The sequence below is a fragment of the Oryza brachyantha genome, chromosome 1 (assembly GCF_000231095.2).
Source record: "Oryza brachyantha chromosome 1, ObraRS2, whole genome shotgun sequence".
NCBI lineage: Eukaryota > Viridiplantae > Streptophyta > Magnoliopsida > Poales > Poaceae > Oryza > Oryza brachyantha.
This window is the reverse complement of record NC_023163.2, coordinates 30,017,199-30,036,410: the sequence shown is the minus strand read 5'-3', so window position 1 is coordinate 30,036,410 and position 19,212 is coordinate 30,017,199. Positions and strand designations below refer to the sequence as shown.

Here is a 19,212-nt window from a genome sequence, read left to right as displayed (position 1 = left end):
ATATTATTATATTATAAATACGTGTGTTTTCAAAATGAATCCGAGGTAATTGCGGGAGCTATTTGATGATTACAGTAGTATTTGTACTAATCCGTACGGTCTTTTTAGGCACCATTAAATTTCGGATCTATGGACACTGGATTTTTGAAATTATATTGCAAATATACAATATCATAAGTTATTCAGAAAATACATAAACACTTATTTAGGTCTAAATTAAATTATATATTTAATATATATCAACATGGTCAATCTAGACCCTAAATCAACAGAATTAAATAAAAATAGAACTCGGCATCGACGAAGAAGGCGACGGCCCAGACGAGTGACCAGCTACTGTAGCCGAATTACAGATTTACAGCATCATACAGTAGCTTGCCCGATTGTTTGTCAAACAGGCGCACAGCTGCAATGTTTGTAAAGATTCAGGAATGCGTGCACAATTGTTGGTGAGACTTGTGGAACCATTGTTTCACACATCACCAATGATACACAGGAAATTTGGTATGATGATGAATAGGCCCAAGGGACAAACGAATCTCAGTGTGTTCTCTTTTTGTTGAGAATAGGTACATGGGTATAGGTGAATCAGAGACAGAACTACACATATTGCACAAACAGGAAAAAAAAAACATCATATATATCCCGAGGTCTTCTTTTCCCAGTCAGGCTCAGGCACCCTTCTTCCATGGCGGGATAACAGCAACAACGATGATCACCACTATGATGAGCAGAAGAATGATGGCGTAGCACATCCACTTCCGTGAGTTCTTCTGGAGCTTCCTTGCATTCTGGAGAGCAGTGACACCTTGTTGTATATGGTCGGTAGCATTTGAAACCTTGAAGGAGAAGGAAAATGGAAAACAAAAAACAAGGTGAATTGTTGGTGATATTCGGTTTATCTTGCTTCCAGAAACATGTGTAGCTAATTTAATACAAAATGGGCAATTCTTACATGTGTCTCTATGTTGTTGATCATGTCTCCTTGAGCCTCAACCAACACTGCCATATCCAGGAGTAATTAGGCACATTATCTCGAGCACACAAGCATATCAACTAAATCAGATTAGTAAAGAGTAAGTGCCTAAGCCAGATATGTCACCTGCTGCAACTCCAAAAGCTTCCTCTCTATATCTCTTACAGCATCGTGTCACTCCAGTATCTCTGCGACAGTGTCCAGTATCTGGAAAGATAAAGATAAATATGGTTATGAGATTTTGGTACTGTGAACAGGCAGTCCCATACACTGCTCCATCAACAAAACTTAACATCATATGACCATGAAAACTGCCAAAGTGCAGATACAGAAACTGAAAACTGTGTCCATACGCATCGATTGATATAGTACAAACAGAAAGGTGATAGCCATCACATCACTCCTACATATATATAAATGTAAAATGCAATGGCAGGTAACAAAACCAAGAGAATATATATTACCTCTTGTGAATAATTTAATTCCCTGTGCTAAATAATTTAACAACCATGATTCCAGATTTCCAGGCATCATTTTTACAGACTTCCTGCATCATTCTTACCACCCTGTAAAGCAAAATGAGAAGGACTATTTTCCCTTTTAAACTTTTCCATAAATGTTTTTCTACTATTTATATAACGGAAATTTGTTTTTCAATTTATTTAACTGCTAATCACATTTGGCATTTATTTTATTTTCATTGGTCATTAGGTCCCTGTTTTCAGAAGTATCATATTCTTTAGCACAAGTGTCACTGCTGTCTGAATTGCGTATCTTTATTCAGTTTCTTACCTCCAGGCATTTTAACCATAATGCAGATATGACTGAAGATCTATTTGAAGGAGAACAGGGAGAAGACGCTGGTGATCCATCTGTTGCGTATGGTGACAGCACTACAGGGAGCTCACCTAAGACGAGTTCAGTTGACAAGCTATACATAGTAGTGATCAGGTATAGATTAAATAACTACTTTTACCTTCTGTGATTTGTTCAGGATAACATCAGGACCAACAAAATCGTTTTGAGACTGTCTGCACTTTGCATTTCTTTTAGGAAAAAGAGTATTAACGCTGCCTATTTAGCATGTATTGTTTCTGCGTCTGATTCTGTATTAGAGTTTATATTATGTATTTATGTGTGCATTTCCTTAGCTTTTCAGCAATCCATCTCTAACAAGAGTCACATTTTAGAATTAGCAATATATAAATATATCTCATGTTTAACAAACACCCAAACATCCTTTAAATTTTACAATGAGCAGCTGACCAAATTTATCCAAGTTGCTTGCTTTATAATCCATGCTCAAGTAGAAATGGTGTTTCTATTTGATGTCAAATTATAATGTCCGTTAATCAGTCCATGCTGTACTGCAGTCTACATGGTCTGGTCCGTGGTGAGAATATGGAGCTAGGGTGAGATTCAGACACTGGTGACCAGGTAATGTTGGTACACCAGATTTAGCTAAATAAGAAATGGTGTATGATTAGATTAGTTGTTTTACATGCTCTAGTACATACCACATGAACCCTAATCTCTGGCAGCACAAATTAATTTAAGAATCAATCATATTGGGATGAAAAACACACCTGACTTCTAATCTTTTGAACTAAAAATCTACTTGAGTGCATTTAAGTTGAATCCTCTTGTGTTTAGGATGTGTGTTGAAAATTTTAGCTAGTAGTTCTATAGCTAGGAATTTAAAGTCCAACCTGAACAAAATTGTCAATTCAACAAGGCAATAAATTGGTTGCGCATTCAACAATTGTGAAGAATTTGATTGTGTCTGCATACCTTTGAAAGCTGACTGACCCGATGAACGGGCGGCGGAGAGCCGAGACGGCGGCGACGAGGAGGGAGGCGGTGGGTCAGCAAACAGGGTGAACAGCGGGTGGTGGAGATCCGACAGTGGAGCGGCGGCGGCGGTCACAGAGAGGCCGCGGCGTCGGTTGTTCAAGACTTATGAATGGAAGGTAACATTGATCTGTGAACAATTTAGAAATGATAAGAAACAGTCCTTGTCCAAACTACAACTTCTAAGTGCTAAAGTTATGAAAATAATTACTGCAGAAATGTTTTTTGCGAGAGTCAAGAAACAGTTATCTTTTGACACACTCTCTGTCTCTCTGCAGAAATGTTCAAGATTGTATGCAGGGAAAGGCTGGGTATGCTCCAACGGCTAAAGAGCAACAAATATGGATCCATTTGATCCTTTAGTACATTCAGGCGGAGGCATCTACCAAAAAAATCCCACTTTCTGAATTAAATCAAATTCTGGCCGCAATTCCTTCGGGTAATTGCATCTACATATACGAAAGCTAAAAACATATAATAGCAATTAAACAGAACAGCAATCAAATCAACGATTGATCCCGGAAATCCCCTCGAATCGTACAGATCAAAGAGCAAAACATTTCCTCAATGAACAGCTGCAAATCAAGGATGCCGATAGGTTTGATACTTCAGAAAGTATTGCATCACCTCTCCTGCTAAGATGCTAGCAATTTTGATTCATTAATGGCACTTGTATGTTGGCTACTGTGGAAAGAGCGAAATGCCAGAGTCTTCAATCATACTAGCAAATCAGCGGCTCAGTGCTTCCTGGGAATCAGAGAGGAATTCTCGAACTGGAAGGGAGCTGACTTTTTTAGAGAACCAGCAGGAATTGGCTAAAGATGGCCGTGTGTTAGTTGTCTTTCAGTTTTGGCTTTTAGTCTTAATCCGGACTGTATTTTTACAGTTTTCTAGACTGACTGCTGTTTACTTTTTGTATATTCCCCAATCTTAATGAAATTTGGGAGTCCATTCCTGGGTTTTTCCCGGCAAAAAAATCACCTCCTGCTAAGATGCTATTAAATAGAACAGCAATCAAATCAACAATTGATCCCGGAAATCAACAATAGGAGAAAAACTACTACATACCTGGCGTATAGGAGGTGGCAGCACCCGGCGCGGAGTCGGCGAAGGAGGCGGCAGCAACAACGAGGGCGGGGGTGAGTGGTGGAGGCGCGGCATAGTCGGCTGCCGAGGCGGCAATGGAGACAGCGGACCGAGGCGGGTACGGAGGCGGCAGCATAGTCAATGGCCGAGGCGGCGCCCGCAACAATCCTACATTAGATATTGGAAGTTTGTTAGGAAATTCATAGATTCACTCAGACAACGAAATACTTTGAAGTTAGTTTGAAAACCATACCGCTATCCAGAAAGATAGATGCAAGACCATGGCCAATGTCAACATGGTGTACAGTGTTGTCTTTGCATCAGGTGCGAGCAAAAGATGACAGTATAGTATCACCAGCGCGGTAAGCCCAATGATACCCAGACGTGCTGCCAAGCGGGCATCAACTAATAAGGACTGGAATGGCGGGTCCTGGCTACTAGTAACACCTAAACCGATCGAACTCCACCAGGCTGCAAAAATTACGTGGAACCACCACTTCAAGACTTTACTTTGATGTTTCATTAGATTTTCTGGCCCAAAGCTAGGCAAGACAGCTAAGGCACCAAAAAGTGTGTAGCCAAGATAACCTCCAAGGTCCTGCATGCAAAAAGTTCATACCAATCTCATTAAAAATCAAGTCAAAACAAAATTCTCACACCACAGGAAATATAGCAGCACCTCCTCTTTGATCTTTGAATGTGTATTCGCTCGTGTGAAGTGTGGACAAAGTGTGGTGGCTTGGAACAAAAGATGCCCATCTCTGAATAGCCTTTTTTAAGCAAAGGTTAAGAACTTGGCATAACATCAAACATTTTACGTGCTTACCTCCGAGGGAGCAGCAGAGCGCGAGGAGGAGGAGGATGGCTGAAGAATAGCCGGCGAGGCAGACCTGTCGACGTCTACGCGCAGTAGAGGCGCCTCCAAATCGCTCTCCTTCTTGCGCCGGTTCTTGAGCCAACGGTGAATCAAACCGCCGCCGCCGGGTCTCTCCCCAGGGCCAGACTCGACCACCGAGCGGACGAACTCATGGGCTGCGTGGGCCAGATCGCCGGCGACCTCGGCGACGCCGAGCGACCCCGCTTCCTGCGCCGCCCGGAACACCATGGCGGCCGCGCGGACGATCTCGGCGGCGGCGCGCGGCCTCGCCTCGGGGACGGACCGGGCGAGAGCGTGGGCGGCCCGGCGCAGTGCGCCGCTCGGGACGTCGCGGTCGGCCGCGGCGCTCGCCACCGTGCACGCCACGTCCACCAGGCGCTCCAATGTGAGCGGAGAGGTGGAGCTCGCGGCGGCCCGCGCTTGGCCGGCGGCGCGTGCGAGGAGCGCCGCGGAGCGCAGTACCCTATTTTCCTCCATTGGGGGAGGAGGAGGAGCTGGGGGAGTACAAGGGTGTGGAGATCGGAGAGGCACGGGTTCTTGCGGGACGAAGGGGTCAAGCCGGAGACGGCCGCGGCTCCCGGCGAGGAGATTCTCACCGGACGACGCGAACGCGACGCCGCTCTTGACGGGAGGGATATTTGCTTCTGCTGCGATCTACTCTTGCAATATTTGGGAGGCCGTGCGATCCAACAAACGGACGGAGCTAAACCCGAAGAAGGAGCCAGGTTTTGGGCCGAGAGAGCCCAACGCGAGACAGCTGCCTATAAATGATTTTTTTTTGGATTTTTGAATTTTTAATAATTTACAAATTTAATTTTGCATTTTGGAATATCACAATTCTAACATCCTGCCGCCCTCTGGTAGGGCAAAAAGCCTATGTGACAAACATTTGGGCGGGCGGGAGCAGAGAGAATGACGGCAGGGCAAAAAAAATTGCATTTGGCCCCTTGCCACCCTCCGTATGGACGGCAAGAGGTTTTTTTTAAAAAAAAAAAAATCCATCCAGCCCCTGGCCTTCCTCCCCCTCTCGGTCGGCCACAACCATTTTGCATATATGCCCTTGCCACCTGGCCAAACACAAATTTTCTTCACGTCGTCGTCATCTCATTCCCTCCTATCCACCACGCCGTTTGACACGTACGCTTTACGCCCTTCCAGAGGGCGGCAGGAGTTTAGAAGTGTTATTTTTTGAAATAAAAAATCAAATTTGCAAAATATTTAACAAAAAATCAAAAATAAAAAAAACCCCTTTAAATTGCCAAGACCAGGAGGTATCATAATTAAGGCATAGGATTGGAATGTCTGATACCGACCCCATCTAATATTTACTTCAAGTGTCATCGTTTGGCTTTTACATAGAAAAAACCAAACAATATGCTTGCAAACAAAAAATAATTTGTGAAAAAACTTTTATATGCGTGTCCCATTCGCTTAGAGCCACACCCAAGGTTAACTTCGTTGTCTGCATAGAGCTGCCACCATTGTTTCACATCAAAGGGGACGGGGAGGAGACAATGGGAGATAAAGAAAGAAGAGGCTCAAAGCTACCTCTCGTAGACTCGTTCGGCTTGGTCGATGGAAGGAGACGTGGGGTACTTATTTTTGGCTCGTTAGTCAGTTTGAGATGACTCGTTATGTCTAGTTTGTTTGGTATATACCTAGAAGACATCAAAAGTTTCTCTTATAGTCAATTCAATGTTATTTTTTGAACTTCGAACTGTTTAGATTTATTTTTCTAAATGTCTGATTAACTCTCGAATTATTGAATGATTGAAATATTTGTATGGTGGTACAAAATTTAAATCCTATAAATATTTACATTTTTAAACGGATTGAGTATTTTTAATGAGCCAATCAGAAGTCAAGCGAACTAAATGAGTTTTTTTTCCAACCCTGGTGACTCAGATTAAGAAAACTGTCATTTGATCAAGCCCGTTTCTCAAAACATGCATCTATACATGTAAAGTTGTAAGTAGTAATGCCTCGTACGTACAACTTATTAGCATTTTAAAGATAAACTATATATAAAACACACACATATATATTTAAAATCAATTAATTAAAAATAAATTATGACAAAAGTTTATAAATTAACTTTACAAATTAAATTGTACGAAAAATTTAATTTTCGTTTACACACGTGACAGGTCTCAGGCGGTCAAGCACAAAGCTAACCGCGGCAGTTGGGGGCTTGGGGCCAACGCGCGAGACAGAACAGGAGACGTGCTCATATCTCGCGAGACGATCTAACGGCTCCTAGCCACACACCCTGCAAACCACTCCCCCATCCAACGGCGCTCCCTCCTCCTCCACGCGAGATATCCCCCCCTCTCGGTTTCTCGCGAGCGGAAGAAAATCCCCCCTCCCACCAAAAACCCGCCCATTTTTCACAAAGTCCCCTCTCTCACCACCCAAAACACAACCAAGTCCTCACCCCTTCCCGCACACCACACGGAGAGGGAACTCTACGAAATTACGAGATTCCTCAGGGGTGTAAGTGCGAAGCGTGCAGCACTTTTGCTTCGCTAGCGAGCTGAGCTGCCCCCCCCCCCTCTCTCTCTCCTCCTCCTCCCACGGCAAGTCGCTGCGACTGCGAGTCCACACACTGTGAAAACAAAAAAAAAGATCCAATTTTTTGTGCGCTCTCGGTTCGAAATCTTCGGTTCCTCCTCGCAGCCTCGGCTCCAATTCGAACCGCGCGCGCCGCGGATTCGCCAGATCCCGCTCGCTCCCCGGCTCGCGCGGTCCAATTCGAAGCGGTTCTAGGGTTCCCCCGGCCCAAGCTAGGGTTTCGGGGTTCGGTTCTGGGCGCTGGAGTACGAGGAGTGCGGGAAGCTGGGGTGTTTGTCCGCCTAGGGCGTGGATTCTGGGCGTGGAGATGGGATAAGGAAGCGTGGGAGTTGGAGGGCTTTGGGGGCTTTTGGTTGAGGCGTGTTTGGGGGGGAGAGGAGCAGCTTCGGTGAGCTAGGGTTTGGTGGTGAGCTGAAGAAGGGGGGCCGGAGATGTTCTACTCTCAGTTCATCTTGGCCAAGAAGGGGCCCCTCGGGACCATATGGATCGCGGCGCATTTGGAGCGGAAGCTGCGCAAGAATCAGGTCGCGGATACGGACATCGGTGTCTCCGTAGGTGGGTGATCTTGCTGCTTCAGAAGTTTTTTTTTTCTTTTTGGGATCTAGCACTAGCATTTTTGTTCTGCTCGAGGCATGTTATACACGTAGCCCGCTAAAAATGGTGCTTTCTTACTAATGTTAGTAGCACGGACCAAACATCCCTTTTCGCTAATTTCAGCTCATTTATGGTTGTTATGAGCGCTTACTTCTTATACGCTGATATTAGTTGGTAAAAAATCTTGGCTTTTTTGGACTAGTGTTAACTAGCTCCTAGTTGACATAGTTGTTGCTAGTAGCGCCAAAGTATCTTTCCAACCATGCTAATGAGCCGTTTGATCCATTTGTTTGATGCATGCTCGTTTGCTGGATTGGATCATCACTGTCGTAGTTCGGTAGTAGGAAAAGAAACAACACCTGTGTTAGGGCAGTGTCTTGATTTTTAAACAATTAGTTTCTTTCTAGCACTAGTAGGATAGTAAAAGGTTTCAACCTTGAGTTGTATGGTCATTTCATTGTTAGGCCCTCTTCTTTTCGCTTATTCTTATAGGCCACAATTTGAATTTTCAACATTGAGTTGATTTTGGCGTTTTTTCATCATAGTTTATTTTCAGCCTTTGCTTTAAGATCGCTAAGAATGCATATATAAAAGTTTTAGTCACACATTATTTTTTGCTTGCAAATATGACATTGTGTGTATTTTTGTATGCTTTCTCAAGAGTTGTAAAAATATATGCTTTTAGAGGCCCTGATTTGTGGTTTTAGTGTCTTTTGTTGCTGTCCTGGGGATAAAGAAAACACTGACTTAATCCTAACTAGTTACAAGCCACTTGGTCGCTAATATGACAAGATCTTTGATTTTCTATGCTTAAAAACTGTCCATTATTGTTGCTATTTGGTTTACAAAATTAATTGTAATAGTTAAGTACAGCTTTTTATCTTGCCTTCAAGACTTCAAGTAGAGCAACTACTTGACTGGTTTTATCACCGATATATGGGTAGAGATGAGTTTTTTCCCCTCTGATATTGTGTCGATAATCCTAATATGCAAGTCAAGCCAGCACAAATCTTTCCTTACAAGGACCAGAATTCCATACTTCTATGTAGGTTTCAGATAACATAAATGCCCAGGTTCTGCAGAAGTGCGTAATATTGTAGTATAGGATTTGATTGCATGATAGCTGATAATGCATATGTATTACGTGTAATGCGATGATACCTGTTATGCGTGTGGTATGTAGTGGCTTGATTACGGAATTCTATAGTTCAAGTTGAGCTAAATGAGAAACACCATCCTTTTCTGAGTGAGTGTCAGAGCTGTGTTCGTTTGGTGATGAAAGATTCTGATTTTTTGATAGCTATTTAATGATATACACGATGAAATTAACTAGTACAAAGTTGAAAATATGTATAGAAAAAGGTGAGATGATGAACTTTTGTATAGAAACTTTTCACAAAGAATACACCATTTAGTAGTTCAGGAAACGTGCATGCAAAAACCGAGGAATAATCTGATAGAAGAATGCAGCCAGGTTGTGTGTCTACAGACTGAAGCTTGTGTTGAGGATGGAAATGTGATAATAAGGTCCAATGAACAAGGAATTGTAATTTAAAATAAGTGTTAGGCCAGTTAAATGCTGTTTTGGTGAAAAAAAAACACAAACATCGTTCAGATAAATTTGAACTAATATTGGGGTTATATGGAAATATCATGACTCATGAGCTACCCATCAATTTTATTCACAACTGTATTGTGGTTTCAAGTTATGTGTAATGATTGGATTTTATCTAATTGATTTGTCAAACATGCTCCCCTGTTCAATTTCATGTTTATCGAAATATGCAGAGAGTTTCCCTCAACTAAATAGTACTCCATTTAGTTTTCACCATGTAAATCACTGACCTGCCAAAATCTAAAAAATATGATGATTCCAAATACAGAAAATAATGTCCTGAAAGTCAATCAATCTGTCTCTTATCTTTTTTAGATTATACCATACACAGCAGATGTTACCCATAAATTTGTGAGGAACGTTGGATTTAGTTAGTCAATGTAGAGGGGACCAGAAAGCCCCACCTAGCTGTGTCCTGTACGCCTGTGCATCAAATGAGCAAACTGGAAACTTCTTGGTTATTTCCCCCTTTATTTATGGGTAACAGCAGGCTAGAATGGCAATGGTTTGATGGAAATCAACATTATTCCCATCTTATACTACATTTAATTGTGCCTGTTCCACTGCATGCATATATTGAACTATGTAATTTACTAAATAAATCCACGTGCATGTTCCCCACCTCTTACATAGAAGATTACATAGAGTATCAAACTACATAAGTTTATGTAGGATGTAAAAGCCATCAATGTGAGGTTCAATGGCATGTATACATGAGTTATATATTAAGGAAAAAAAACCATTTTGTTCGCATATGAGAAAAATGCAGGCTAGCATGATTGGGGTCTGTTGTATGGATTTTTTTTAACCTTTTCATTACATCCTTACCATTTTGGTATATATATTTCTTTTGTGCAATTACTGTATAGTTTCTTTTATGTTTTCTTATTGCTAGCATATATGAGTTTTAGTAAAGCCTGTGTGATGTCTCCATGCATACCTGTATCCAGTGGGTTACCAGCCATATTTATAAATATGATCATTTTACATTTTTGTGAATGTAAATGTTCTACTGCATCAGAAGTCTAGTGGCACGGTGCATGTGTGAATGCCTTTCGCGTTGTGCAGCCCTTGTAGCTGTGCAGCATCATGCCATCATGAAGCTGTAATCACAGGAACACATGGCTCCATAGATCATCACCCCTGGCCATCATGTGTCCTTGATTTATTAATTAATTTGATTTCTTTGAAAGGATAGCATTGGTGACAAAGTGCTAGCACATCATCGTCGGGCAAGAAAATCAGCTTAAAACAGTTAATTGGTGAAAGGCAATCAACTGTATGCCTTTTCTCCAAAGATAGAAATAAAAGTACTTAGATACCTTGTGTCCATAATGTTTCTAAACAGTAACAGTTTGGTAACTAAAAACACAGGAAAAATGTTCCATTACAAGCTTATAATACCAACACATGAACTTAAAATTTTAGAGCAGTTGATGGCTTGATGCATGGCTCTAACTCCGCCGACAACTATATCTATACATGGCAAACCACCATGTGCATCTCCAAACCAGTTTTGACAACAATTCACAGGATTTTGTGACGGAAAATGCTATCTTCCCCTAACAGTGGTCATATATCTGCCATATCTTCTTTCATTTTGAGCTGAGTATTAATAATCATTTTCCTGCAGATTCAATTATATTCCCTGAAGTTCCGATTGCACTTCGATTATCAAGCCATCTTATGCTAGGTGTGGTCAGGATCTATTCTCGCAAGGTGAACTACCTATTCCATGATTGCAGTGAAGCTTTGCTGAAGATAAAACAAGCCTTTAGGTCTACTGCTGTTGATCTTCCCCCTGAAGAATCAACTGCTCCTTACCATTCTATAACACTTCCAGAGACCTTCCATCTTGATGATTTTGAATTACCAGAGGATGCGTTTCAGGGGTAAGTTCATTGTTTTTGTTGTGATAATTTTGTTATTTCAAATGTGCTCGTGAGCTCTCTTAAGACTTTCCACCATGATCCAGTGACTTTGATCATCATGTAAGCACAAAAGAACAGATCACATTGCAAGACAACCCAGAGAAAACAGGATACTCAACATCCCAATTTGGCTTAGATGGTTGGTCCTTTGGTATTCACATCATCTACTTTTGAAATTTTGAAGTCAGCCATTTAATCATGTTAAGCATATCTCAATTTACAGAAAGGTTTGGTGATGGCAATTCTTCACATATTGGTTTGGATTTGGAAGAGGTAATTCTCAACTAATATATCTTTTCTCCCAAAGCTTGTTGAAATGTTTGTGGTCTGCATCCTGCATTATCTTGTATGTACTGTTTAGATTTCTTTTTATCATCTTGAGTGAGGTCTTCTCCATGCTATCGTGGAGGTGAACTTTCAAAATAAATATTTTACTGTCAAGTTGCATTGTTCTTAGAACATAATGATAGGATTATGCAGAAGAAAACTCATTCAGAGTTGTACAGGAATGCTTAGAGCATGTACAATAACAATGAATTTACTATTAACTGATTCCTTGCTGCAATTGTCTATGCCTTGTCTTCCGGTTATATATTTGCCAGCTTTGGTTCATTACATGTTATGAGTCAATGGCTTATATGTATGGCTGATTAATGGAAGCTCTCTATTTCTTGTTATTCTGTTATTGTGAGTCTGCAATTCCAAAGTAAAATTTTGCATATCTTCACCAGCTAATTTAATTTGTTTTCTCCTCAGGAATTGATGCTGAACAAGGACCACTCAATTCAACTTGAGGCAGATGATGGGTAAAATTCACTATTTTAAATACTTATTCAAGTCCCTTGGAAATTTTGTCCATACTGTCTCTGCCCCTATGTAAAGGCCCCTAAAGAAAAGACCCCGAAAGTTGGCTCTTACCCATAAGGGGACTCCGTTGCCACAGGCCATGCCTTAACTAATACTTTAGGGGAGCACCGGAGCACACAGTCAAGGGCCTTTTTTTTTTGTGAGAACCAGGGTTTGAGCGCTGGTTGGTAGCCTCACATCTGGAGGACTTACCACCATGCTACAAGCACGTTCTCACCTTTGTGGGTTTCCACAGACGAATTTAAGTTTCTGCAGGCAGTTCTATGTTTGCCTGTAACTTCTGACCTTATATTATACTCTTGGGCTGATACCCAGGCCTCTAGTTACTAGTCTCTCTTGGTTTGAGTCCAGGTGGGGTGTAACGTTATATATTTGCTACACATATTAGTATGATTTTATCCTCTCCATGACATTTGAAAGTGTGCCAGCACCTTGCATTTGCCTTTTCCTGTATTTTTACTTTATTTACATTGTTTTATGCCTCTCTTCAGCATTATTATTCAAGGTCGATCAGCTGTTCATGCTACTGATATGGAAGTTGATAACCAAAATAAAGATGAAAGTGCTGAAGGGTACAACATGGAGGATAGACCTTCCAGTCACAACAAACTAAATCTGTTGAGTGCAGATGGTCTAGTAGGAAACAGTGTTCCTAATTGGCATACTTACAATGTGCAGACACCTGATCTGAATGATATGCTATTGAACAATGATGGGAATGCAGGACCATCAGCTTCATACTATCAACCTAGTCCCTTCCCTTGTGATGAACCTACATCACCAGAGTTTGTAAGTGCCCAGGCCCCGGCTACACCTGGCCTAATGGAAGAGACAGTTCCGTCAAGAGTGCATGAAAGTCCTGTCCTGAGTCCACAGCGAAAAGCTTCGCCATCAAGCAATGATGAAACTGCCAAGACTACTGAAAATGCTAATGTTCTTGTGGGTGATGAGGCAACTGAACTTGGATTGACAAAGCCTGTGCAGATCGAATCTTCTGGTGCTGTACAGGAGATTGATTCCTTGAGTCAACAATGCGCAACGGGGGAATTGCCACCTCAATCTGAAATCTCAAACTTGGAAGCTACCATGGACAAGGCAGTGATGAATACTGACAATTTAGCTGCATCAGGTGAAGCTATAGGTGCTAGAGAAACCGCTAAAGATATGCCCTTGGTTGAAAATTCTTTAGAGCTATCTGCTGATATTCCTATTGAACCTGTGATAAAGAACCAAACACAGTTTAATGATGGATCAGTTGACGTGCAAGGTAAATTGAGTACTCTTTGTTGGCTTTGTTTCAAAGGTCATGGTATTTGATTAAAAAAATTGAAATCATTGACTTTTTTTTGTTCATTTTTGTAGAGGGCAGTCAGCATGCACCTCCGGTTATAATAGCAAGTGCAGATTCTCAGGTGAATGTAGAAACATCAACACAAGAAATCGCATCTAATGATAGACCCAATGACCTGTCAACCTTGGAATTTCCAGAACGCGAGAAAATGCTGTCAGCTCCAGATGTTGAATTCTACCAGGCAAATGACTTGGGCCAGGTAACTGCAGAAAAGGGAACCACTGAATCTGATGGAAGTAACAAAGTGGGCAGTCTTACTAGCAGAAAAAGGCACTTGGAGGACAGTTTGCCTGCACCAGAAAGTGCAACTACAGAAAAATTATCTAGCAGATCACGTGGTAAAAGAACCATTGACGATATTCCTGATGATGATGATTTACTGGCATCTATATTAGGTATGGATGAACTTACTCAACAACATTTCTGTGCTTGGCTTTTCCTGCATTGGCTAACTGCGTGGACTTGTATTAGTTGGTAGAAGGACCCCTGGATTGAGGCTTGGTTCAACACCAATCCTGTCTAAGGCGTCATCTTTGAAACGTCCGAGGTTGGCATCGAAGACTACCACACCAAAGAGAAAAGTGCAAATGGATGATGCCATGGTTATACATGCTGAGTATGTATATGCCTCATTGCCTTCAAACAAGTTTTCTGAATGAAACTGTGACTATTGTTCGTTAATGTTTTGTCCTTACGTTGCTGTCATCGCTTTTTTTCCAGATAGGAAATGAATCAAGTTCTTTTCCTATATATTATTGTAAATTTTGTGCAGTATGTACACTGAGTTGATTTATCTGTCTCTGGAAACCAGATTGGTCCGAATTTCCAAATTATTTTCTGGTGAGAGATTTTTCACTGACAAGTTTCTTCCTTTCTCCAGTACCATACGGCAGCAGTTGATCAGCACTGAGGATATAAGGCGTATTCGTAAAAAGGCTCCATGTACCCGTTCCGAAATATGGATGATCGAGAAAGGTTCCTTGGAAGATGAGATATTCCTTGAACCCATCTTTTCCTGTAAGTTACCTAAATTGGTCTTAAATCTCTGCTTCCTCTTTGCACATGCGCTATATGTTCAATTCAATTAGGAAAGAACTGAAACAGAGGTGAAATTATTTTTGATATATGAGGATAATCAGTGGTTAGTTTCATACCATCAAATTCTACTAATGCATGTTATGTGTCCCTACTAGGCATGTGCAAGGAGCTAAATGATTTGCAATTTCGGACCTATGAGACTGTTGCTCATACCACTGTTCATAATATGGAAATACATGGACGGCTAGATATCTCCCAAACTATGGCAGTCGACAGCAACGATGTTGGCACCTCTGGCGCAAAGGACAGTGGAAATCACCAAGATCATCTAGTGTTACCAGATGGAATTGAGTCAGATGCAATGCAGCCAGAAGGAACTAATGCAGCAGATGCTAGAGTTGATTTTGATTCACACATGCCGTCTGACATACAGGTTAACAATGTTGAAGGAGTAACTGAACAATTAATTGAAAACGAGAAAGAAACTGCAGTTGTTACTGCCAATATGAGTGACAGTGCTCAAGTTGATTCACTTGATAAGGAATGCCTTCAAGATGTACCAACTGATCTGCAGAGGAGCACAAACACAGATACACCTCTGTTTGTGCTAGATGACATGCCTGGTTCTGCAACTAGGATTTTGGACGGTCCAGATGTGGTTCTGGATAGCTCTGACCCAGTTTCTGCACAAGCAATGGATGATATGAAAGGGGAGTTGAATGGCATTGTGCACGATAATGTGAATGCATTTGAGAATAAGGATATGCCCGGTTCAGAGATTACCGGATTAGAATTTACTCAAAATGCCTCTGGTTTTCTTCAGCCAACAGAGGATGAAAATGTTCTGTCCGCGATGGGTGAAAATTCTGGATTGCAAGAAAATAATGCAGGATCTGTTATGGATCTGGACAATATGGGGCATGACTTTGCACTAAAGGAATGCAGTGTAAGTTCATATAGAAGTTTCCACTTCTCCTCAGACACTTGCCAGATGGCTTGTATTTCTCTTGGGGCATTTAACTTCTTGCCACTTTTATAAATGACATCTAACATATTTGCCACCCGCTGTCTGTGACATGTGGGCCTATGTCTATGACATGTGGGTCCAGTGCAAATATGTTAGCACCATTTCTAAGAGTGGCAAAAAGTTAATTATTCCATTTCTCTTAATTGCACGACACACAATGCTTTTTAGTTTTTACTGGGCACTCCTAGCACATGTTGCTATACAGTACTTACACTATTTTATTTGGTCGTTATTAAATTCATGTCATAATTGTTTGTTGTTCTCCTTGCAGGATTTTGGTAGTGCGATTCAGGGTGTTGACACAGGTATTTTTGTTCTGATACACAAGCATGAACATTGTCTGTTCTAATGTAGAGTGGATTAATGCACAAAGCTTTGTAGGTGTAGCACAAAACTAGCTAAATACCCATGCACGGGAACATATTTTTCTAATAAATATATCATCAGTTCTAAACTAAAAAACTGAGCATATTTGTCTGGAGAATCATATATAATTTGCTACCAATGTCAAAATACAAATAATCTTGTTACAAGCCACATGCTCAAAAAGTGGTGGCTTGTCAAGTTTTTATCACCTGTATTATATTTGTACTCTACACTTTCAGATTTTCTGAACTATGATGATGAGGTGGATGGTGACGAGGCTAACGATGATGAGCCTAATCCTGACGAATTCCAGTCCCTTGATAATAGTGGCTGGTCTTCTCGTACTAGGTACAGTTGGATTTTTGATATATTCTCTGGGTTTAATGCTCAATACTTTCTTGGGTTGTTCTATAATGAGTTTTTATGATTGCTCTTCAGGGGTGTCGCAAGATACCTCAAAACTTTATTTGATGAGGAATCTGGTCTGGGGAGAAAGAGTGTCGCCATTGATCGCCTGTTAAGTGGAAAGACTCGGAAAGAAGCATCAAGGATGTTTTTTGAGACATTGGTAAGACGGTTGTGCTGTTCTGTTTCTTCACTCTAAAAAACAAATGTCCATTTCTGCTGGACATTATGCTTGGTGCTTATGTATTATGTTCCATTCACAGGTTCTGACGACAAAGGACTTCATAAGTGTGGATCAACCAAACCCCTTCGATTTTGTGAGCGTGAAGCCAGGGCCAAAGCTCCTGAAGTCAGATTTCTAGATCAAAACCCAGCTAGCGTGGCACGATACATACATCTTACCATATCTGTCACATTACCGACAACATACAGATCTTGCATCGCCATGACCATCATTTTTGTTTGTTCTTCTGAATTTACTCCCCCCCTCTGTAGTATCCCCGCACTAATCTGTGTTTACTAGGCCTCAGTAGGATCTTGTTGTACCCTCCACCCTTGTTGGCTATTCAGTGTATATATGATTAGTTCATGTAAAGTCGCTTGTGTAATGTGATAGCATCAGCTCTTAAGTCCTTGTCTATTGTTGCTTTTGAATAAACCTTTAAACCTGTATACTTGCTCTGAGCAACCTGTCGATCAATTTCAAATTTATTCAGATTCGTAGATCAATCATGAGAAAAAGATGTGCTTTTTTTCTGGTCTGAAGTGGGAGGAAAAGTTCATCAAAATTCTGTTGGTACTATGGCACTACAACCACTCTACATGGCAGAGTGACCATTCAGCAATGTGGGGCGTGTGATTAAAGCAGCTTTTATCCTTTTCTAGCACATACGTAAAGTGGCACACTGCTGCTGTGTGCACACTATTTCTCGTTCTCAGAAAATGTGAAAATGGGGGTGACTGTTTGGTGTTTATGGAAAAAGTTTCGTAAACGAAAAATAATTTGTGAATAAAAGTTTGGTGTGTATTTTTAGCGATCAAAAATCAATGCCGAAAAATAAAGTTCAGTGAAAAACCTTAAAATCAATTAAATTTAAGGCTAAAAAATTTAAAAGTATTTTGCAGATGTAAAGACAGATTGAGCAGAGAATAAGCGGTTTGGAAAATGGGAATTTTGGAGGATAAGAAAGTAAGAGATTGTGCCGTCTTTGTCCCTCGACGGCCGAAGGACATAGGAGAAGCCGACCAGAAATTAAGGACGGAGCAGCGAAAGTCGGTGCTGAAATTATTTTTATCTGCACGGTTAGCACAGCGTTCTTGTCTCTCATGTCTCACTAGCTGGTGATCATAGGCTAGGGTGGCGTTTATTCTCTCTTGTAAGATTCTCTGATTCTCTGAATTATTTAATTTTATGATAACTATTGGACAATATAAACGTTTGATTTAAGTACACATGGTTAAACTTTTCTTTTGAAAAGAATTTGTTGTAATAAGAATTTGTTGCACGATACTAACGAAAATCCAAAATTCAGGATAGATCCCGAAAGAAGAGTGCCTAGCTTGATCAGCTCAGTGACTCATAGCCACAGTCTGAAAGCTTAGTCGGGTTGTTCTGGTTGCTACCCAGAATTTATCTCATTTTGTCACAAGTCTGGTAAATAGGTCTGATCAAATTAGTGTAGTGTAGTGTTTGTTTGTTTTTTTTTATCATACGTTAGCCAATGCTAAAGTGTTCTTTAAATTGATTTCACATGTCATAGAGGCAGACAGTAAGTTATAGCCAGAAGGCTAAAATATGGCTTTAATTTTCTTGCTCCCAAGTTTGATAACTTAGCTACAAATGTCTAGCAAGCTTACCACGGCGATCCATGGCGCGAGGCGCGTTGCCGGCGACGGCGAGCGAGCTTGGCCTCCCGCGCGTGCCTAGCTAGCGCCGGGCGCCGCGCCTGTACTAGCGTGGATCCCGGCCAGCCATGGACTCGCCCGTGCGTGAACAGTCTTGTGACTAGCAGCCATCCATCCCGCCGCTGCGTTGTTTTGTCGGAGGGTGATTGCTTTTTTTTTTTTCACCCAAAAGACCAAATGACGTATTTATAAACGAAAAATAATTTATAAATAAAATACTATATATATATTCTTGGCGATTTGAAAAATAGTGCCAGAAAATAAAATTTGATAAAAAACATTACAATCAAGTTGAAAATTTAAATTTTTGGGTACATAAGCATAAATATAGAAATGATTATATTAATATAGAAATTTCCTAAACAACTAAACTGTATATTTTTAAATTTTAATATAGAAATTTATTACATTATATTTTAAAACAATTTTTCAATTTTATATACTAAATTTCGTGTTTACTTCACTAAACAGTTATAAAAATTGTAAAATCTTTAATCTTCCATGTCTGGGTGGCATGAGGCATCTCTCTCGAGCTACCCTGACCTGACCTCTTGTCGCCTATATCTCTCCTCCCACCCCAGCAAGTGTCGGTGCTTTGTTTTCTTCCCCCTCTCTCGCTCTACCTCTGAAACTTATTCGTTATGCCCATTAATTCGTTCTCTCTTATCCATCCCCATCGTTTTACTAACAGCTGCGAAAATTTAGATTTTAAAATTTAATTTTGGAAATTAAATTTAAAGATTTTTTGATAG

At 40.9% G+C, this 19,212-nt stretch overlaps 2 protein-coding genes across 4 annotated transcripts; one reads left to right on the top strand and one right to left on the bottom strand.

Annotated features, from left to right (window-relative positions):
- Positions 1 to 315: 315 nt before the first annotated feature.
- On the bottom strand, positions 316 to 4,883 carry LOC107304705 (syntaxin-132-like). Of its 3 annotated transcripts, XR_005812440.1 has the most exons (8): positions 4,740 to 4,883; positions 4,167 to 4,511; positions 3,896 to 4,081; positions 2,768 to 2,957; positions 1,441 to 1,869; positions 1,103 to 1,183; positions 956 to 1,002; positions 316 to 839 (listed from the first exon to the last, which is right to left on the bottom strand). XR_005812440.1 is itself a non-coding variant. In XM_015840044.2 (4 exons), the coding sequence occupies exons 1-4, from the start codon at positions 1,508 to 1,510 to the stop codon at positions 672 to 674; spliced, it is 366 nt and encodes a 121-aa protein (XP_015695530.1). In that variant the 5' UTR covers positions 1,511 to 2,716; the 3' UTR covers positions 316 to 671. The 3 variants fall into 3 exon arrangements, 1 of the variants encoding a protein (XP_015695530.1); XR_001551166.2 differs by lacking the exon at positions 1,441 to 1,869; XM_015840044.2 differs by lacking the exons at positions 2,768 to 2,957; positions 3,896 to 4,081; positions 4,167 to 4,511; positions 4,740 to 4,883 and having other exon boundaries at positions 1,441 to 2,716.
- Positions 4,884 to 7,355: 2,472 nt separating this feature from the next.
- LOC102709790 (sister chromatid cohesion 1 protein 4) lies at positions 7,356 to 17,296 on the top strand. Its single transcript, XM_006645108.3, has 14 exons — positions 7,356 to 7,916; positions 11,204 to 11,462; positions 11,546 to 11,640; positions 11,725 to 11,774; positions 12,258 to 12,307; positions 12,860 to 13,635; positions 13,731 to 14,114; positions 14,191 to 14,335; positions 14,600 to 14,736; positions 14,913 to 15,703; positions 16,056 to 16,089; positions 16,390 to 16,498; positions 16,589 to 16,718; positions 16,819 to 17,296. The coding sequence occupies exons 1-14, from the start codon at positions 7,793 to 7,795 to the stop codon at positions 16,915 to 16,917; spliced, it is 3,183 nt and encodes a 1,060-aa protein (XP_006645171.1). The 5' UTR covers positions 7,356 to 7,792; the 3' UTR covers positions 16,918 to 17,296.
- Positions 17,297 to 19,212: the final 1,916 nt, after the last annotated feature.

Coding starts and splice junctions, on each gene's coding strand:
- LOC102709790 (XM_006645108.3), top strand. CDS start 7,793: ATGTTCTACTCTCAGTTCATCTTGGCCAAGAAGGGGCCCCTCGGGACC. Junction 13,636..13,730: donor TGGATCAGTTGACGTGCAAG/GTAAATTGAGTA, acceptor TCATTTTTGTAG/AGGGCAGTCAGCATGCACCT. Junction 16,719..16,818: donor GGATGTTTTTTGAGACATTG/GTAAGACGGTTG, acceptor TTCCATTCACAG/GTTCTGACGACAAAGGACTT.
- LOC107304705 (XM_015840044.2), bottom strand. CDS start 1,510: ATGATGCCTGGAAATCTGGAATCATGGTTGTTAAATTATTTAGCACAG. Junction 1,003..1,102: donor AGCTTTTGGAGTTGCAGCAG/GTGACATATCTG, acceptor TGGATATGGCAG/TGTTGGTTGAGGCTCAAGGA. Junction 840..955: donor TCAACAACATAGAGACACAT/GTAAGAATTGCC, acceptor TTCTCCTTCAAG/GTTTCAAATGCTACCGACCA.